The sequence below is a fragment of the Sander vitreus genome, chromosome 4, assembly GCF_031162955.1.
Source record: "Sander vitreus isolate 19-12246 chromosome 4, sanVit1, whole genome shotgun sequence".
Lineage (NCBI taxonomy): Eukaryota > Metazoa > Chordata > Actinopteri > Perciformes > Percidae > Sander > Sander vitreus.
This window is the reverse complement of record NC_135858.1, coordinates 14,273,598-14,279,233: the sequence shown is the minus strand read 5'-3', so window position 1 is coordinate 14,279,233 and position 5,636 is coordinate 14,273,598. Positions and strand designations below refer to the sequence as shown.

The 5,636-nt window shown below is 40.4% G+C and overlaps 1 protein-coding gene across 1 annotated transcript; it reads right to left on the bottom strand.

The window, feature by feature from the left end:
- Positions 1 to 3,143: 3,143 nt before the first annotated feature.
- Positions 3,144 to 5,636, bottom strand: LOC144516237 (amphoterin-induced protein 1-like). The gene has a single exon (XM_078247442.1). It carries the CDS (start codon positions 5,592 to 5,594, stop codon positions 4,065 to 4,067), a length of 1,530 nt encoding a protein of 509 aa, XP_078103568.1. The 5' UTR covers positions 5,595 to 5,636; the 3' UTR covers positions 3,144 to 4,064.

The window sequence follows — 5,636 nt, the reverse complement described above, 5'->3', positions numbered from 1 at the left end:
TCACTTCACCATTCATGTGATTCTCCTGGGAGGGGCCTGAGGAGTGGATGAGTCATCTTACTTAGAATTACAGAACCGCCAGTCATTCATTGTCAACAGGCGCCGGCTTACATTAATGCCATCTGTGTCTGTGATGTTAAGTGATCTGAGATTTTCTTTAGGCTGCTGCATTTGTTCTAATTATAACCTGTGATTTTACAGGGATACATCATTCAGCTCTTTTCCATTTCAACACGTGCATCCACACAGAGATCATTAACCCACTCCTCCTACCTCCTATGAACTCTTTTATTTAAGCATTTTTTTTCCATTTAACATTTTAATAATGAAATACTTTTAAACTCTAAATTCAGTGTAAATGCTGCATTGCTGCAGTGCATTTTCCACATGGTTCAATCTAGTTACACACACCTGGCTGCCGTTGCATGTACTGTGGGTAAACATGGTAACATGATGACAACAGAAACAGGAAGCACGGAGATCCCTGCAGACCTCTTCAATCATTCATCCTGCAGAGGGGCTGCAGGACAGCAGGTTAGGTTTCACACTGCAGCGTCTGTCAGAGAGATGGACCAGCTTCTTTACAAAGCAATAACTCTGAATAATGATTCTGCACACATTTTCTGCACTGACACATGAATAACTGTGATGTAGCATGTTCCACACAATGATAATGATTATTGCTACAACTACACAAATTTAAAGATACAAGTCTTTTAACTGAACTGTGAGACCTAAATTTGACGTCAAACATCAGGAGGCCAATATAATACTGATTATGGAGAACTGACTGTTCTGTCCTGGCAGAGGAGAATGAATACAGACCAGAGTGCTCACTCTGCTCAGGGAGATCCTGTGGTCAACAAGCCAAATAAGGGTGAGAAGCCAGCGGCACCAAATGTTGCCAGAAGAAAGTAAGTTTGAGGTACAGGTGCAATAAAATAAGACTCCCTGCGTGTTCGGTTTCCGCTCCAGCGAGCTCTGTGGTCTCCCATTTCACCCTTAAGTGAACAAGGCTGTGTCATTAGTGTGATACACAAACTGATCTTAGCCTAAACAGATGTCAAAATCCGGTCATCATCATATCTGTTCTGTCAGAGCACTACGTAGTTTAAGAAATGGATTTTGGGAAATAGTTTAGTCACTTTCTTGCAGACAGACAAGAAGATTGATATCACTAAGAGTTGTGAAGTGAATAAGTGTATTTCCAAAATGTTGAACTATTCCTTTAACTTTCTTTTCTTTTCTTTAAAGTTCTGTGCATTCACCTTACAGGAATATAACAGACATCATTCACTCTTTGTTGCCATATTTTTGTAGTTTATGAAATACAGGAACAATACAATAATAGACAAGACAGAAAATAATATGTCCTTATACAGGATTGCATATATTATATACAAGTTTGTGACTTAACACAGAAAGTAACCTCAACATACTAATGACAATATAACTGTGCTGACTGTGAACAATGAACATGTAGATTATTCATTTATAGCATGTCATTTAGTCTTTGGTTATAATGAGTAACTTTTAGATGGAAAAAGACATATGTACAACATTAGCATACAGTAGATATGCTCCCCTTTTGAGAGATATAAGTCAATGAAGTTTCTCATGATGTAGCTTATAATACTATTAGACCAGGCTCACGATGTCATGACTATTTTAGTGCTATAATTCCCACAGAAACATTTATTAAAGGTGTTGAGTCACCTAAATTATCTTGAAAAGGCACCATGAGAAGTCACCGCATAAAAACAATGGTTCCTTCAAAATAAAAGTACATTTACTGTACATGCTACATCTATCATCTAGGAATGGTGTGTTTTGCTGTTAAATTGCTTTACACTTTTATTATTATTTCATTAGTAATATTAATAATTATGTTTATATTTTTATTCGTAATGTTACTTTAAATGGTGTTCTGTGGCCATTAATTATCAACAACAGAGCCAAAGTGACTTTAAGTTTGTGAAAACATTATTTGTACGGGTCTCTATTTTCTGTTATTTCCTGATTTATATCCTTGTGGGCATATACCATTTTGTTCTGACACCATTCAAGTTATGATGTGAGCTTCTAAAATCAACAATTGAAAGGTATTTCAGCAACGTAACTGAAATGAGGACGTGTTTCAAATCTGCTACTTCTTGCTATTTCATCTGCGTCAGGCAGCCTGTGTTGGCTGCACAACTAGCTGCTATTTCTGACTGTGTTTATGAGACTGCTGGCTGGCTGGTTGGCTGGTTGGCATTTACTGATTCGTTGAGGGTTGGGCACTAATGCCCAGAAGCATTCAGTATCTGGTACTCGCTGTCAGTTGTTTCCCTTGGGCAATGCTTCCCAGCTGCTATTACTGTAACTGTCCAATATGACAGGATGTACATTCATGTTAGCATATCTGAATCTGACACTAAACATATTGTTTTCACTGCATCGTAACAATAAAATAGGGTTATTTTTGTAATTTCATGTATCCAGTCTAAACTACAATTGGCATTATAGTATTTATTTTAACATGATAAACCCTTTTTAAACAGTTTAAAGAAGAATTGAACCTGAAATCTGCAGCAGCTACAGTACACAGACAGTGGACAGTGCTCAACTGTGATATTTTTCCAGACCCTTCAGGTTATGTTAATGTGCTAATGAAGTCTCTTTAAAAAGGGGCATTACTGCATATAAGCCTAAAAGGGTTAGAATAAGCACACAATCAGGAAATTCAAATCTTTGTCTAACAATTACTGGAACTCGGGTGTTTCATTGTTCAATCTTTTTTGCAGTGTCACCTGGAAAGTACCATGCAATTACATTTACTGTGTCAAATAACTGGCTAATCTTACATCGATATTTCATGTACATTTGTCTGTTAACAGTCAATAGTTGTATTTATATTGATGTAAACAACTAGATATCAGTCAGTAATACCCGAAGTGTGTATGTGGTCATTGTTATATTAATAACTGCCACAATGCTGGATGTAGTCTGGTTTATCTTTTTTTTCTTGCTACGGAGAAACAATTCAAACTAAATTTTATAGAAATTATGATTTCTGAATAAAGTGAATTACAGTAAAAATACAATGTTTCAGAAAAGGCTGGGTTAATGATTCTGTAATTATGCGGAATCTCAAATTACTTAAAATAGACTTGCATACAAAGCAGTATTTAAAAAAAAAAACACTTCAACAAAAGCTCAAGGACTGCAAACACAAATATTATTAATTGAGCATTAAGTCACACTCAAATTTAAAATAATATAAATAGATAAAATTGCATAAGAGTAATCCTTACAGTATTGTGTGCTGTGAAGGCTGACAAAACCAAACATGAATGTAAAACATAGCATCAATATTAAACATCTTGCAGAGTTAATACTCTTCAAGCTCTGCATAAAATATAGCTTCTCTTTCAAGCAGCAACTTTTGTCCAACATCTTTAAAACTTCTAATCTTTGTAGTGCTGTGATCCCCAGTGCATAAAAAGGCTGGATAACATTTATTTAAATTACAGCCTCAGGTTATTCAGAAGCAAGCTGTTTTCATGCTGCTGTTAGTGCTAAGAGTTAGTAGGACTTTTTTGAGGTTTAAATATTTTAAAGTCCTGTATTTTTACTTGCATATCAATTTCTTGCAGAGCCAGCCAATGATTTGCAGTAAAACGAAAAACAATTTGAAAACAATAGAAGCATGAATTGCTTTTTTTCAAAAGGTAATTTAGGTTAAGTAATATAAATAAAAATTGCAATCATGTGTGACAACTGAGATAAATGCATACATCAAAAATATTTTAGGTCACAAATACTTTTAACCACATTTCTCTGCATTATCAGAATGTTTTGCGGGTGTTTTAAATAGTTTTTATCAAGACATTGCTCTAATATTATAATATTATTATCATTATCATATATTAACAGTACATGCTACTGTAACAGTGCTAACAGCTGTGAGAGCCAACTAAAGCTTTTGATTCTTGCACACATTCAGAGCATACAGAGCTCTGTGGAGCAGCCACATGGGTCGAGCCATCACTGTCTTACCCTCCAGGCTGTGCCGCTGACTTTTACACCACCATGGGGGTATCGGAGCACACAGAGCTGACAGACTCTGCGTCAGACCTCCTTCTCTCCCTGCTGTCCCCCTGCCACTCCTCGTCTTCCTCGCCTATTGGGTTCAACCTCCCGTTCTGCTCCAGCTGGTCCTTGGGTTGCAGGAAGGCCACATGTCTGTAGGCGAAGCCCCCCCCTTCCACTCTTTCTTGCCCCGTCTCCTCGTGTGTCTGAGTGATACTAACAGTTGAAGAGTGGAGGCTGTCTCTGGGATCGCTTTTATTCAGGCCCTGACCTGGACAACAGGCGCAGCGGCAGGGTGTGAGATAGAGGTAGATGAGAATCATAACTAAACTGACCAGACATGCTACGAGGGTGGTATAGGCCGTTTTTAGGTTCTCCAGTCCACCACTCTTGGTGGAATTAATCACCATTACAGATACATACAGCGTCTCATTAAATGAGTCACTGGTGGCATAGCAGGTGTACACCCCTGAGTCCTCTGCCTTCAGAGGCCCAATCTGGAGGCTGCCATCTGGACGCATTAAAGCAGTCTTGTGTGCTGGAGACAGTGGGATGTTTCCAGGCAGCGCCCAGCTCTTCATCATGTCCTTCTCCCTGGTGTCACAGTCCAGGAGCAGGAACTGCTCCAGATAGGTTTCTTTGTCCATCATTTTGACCTCACTGCAGTTCAAATAGACCTTGTCCAGGTCCATTATGACCATTTTCTCTTTCTGCTGGCCTGGTAACACACATGTATGGCTGCCCTTGAAGTCCGTGGCTGAGCTGAGCCCCTTAAGGTACCACCATGCCACCATGTCATGCACTTCACAGCTGCAGGTCAGAGGGTTGTTGTGGAAGTACAGGCCATTCTTGATCCAGGCAGGCAGAGCCTGAAGCTCATAGAGGGGCAGGGCTTTGATTCGGTTGGAGGACACGTCCAGCAGTCTAAGAGTTTCTAGCCGGCTCCGCTCCTTCACCAGCTCCAAGGGGAAGCGTGAGATCTGGTTCTGGCTCAGGTAGAGCCTCTGCAGGCTGACGAGGCCAGAGAAGGCAGTGCGATCTATCTGAGAGATGCGGTTGCTGTAAAGCAGGAGCACCTCCAGGTGCTCCAGTGGCTCAAAAATTAACTCGTCCAGCTGGCGGAGGCCATTGGAGGAAAGGTCCAGGTAACGTAGCTTTGTCACATACACAAACGCCTCAGAGGAGAGGAAGGTGAGGCCGTTGTGGCTCAGCAGCAGACTGTGTAGTCTGCTGAGTGTTTTGGTGGTCCACTCAGCACGTAGCTTGGTGATGGTGTTGAAGCTGAGGTCCAGAACAGCTGTATATTGTGGAAGAGTGGTGGGAACGTTGGTTAGATTCATTTTGGAACAGCTGACGATGTTGCTGGCGCACACACAAGTATTGCAGTCCAGAGGGCTTCCTATTAACTGTGCACTGACTCTCACTGTTGGCAACAATAAAGCCAGAGGTAGAACTGTGATGAAGCTCCTTCCTCTGAACACTTCGGTGGCACCATGGGAAATCCAGAGTGACCCCCCCATCCTGTCAGGATTATAAACTACAGCAGTCTGGATGTGTTCTAG

Excerpts from the sequence above, each read along its gene's own strand:
- LOC144516237 (XM_078247442.1), bottom strand. The coding sequence starts at position 5,594 with ATGGGGGGGTCACTCTGGATTTCCCATGGTGCCACCGAAGTGTTCAGA.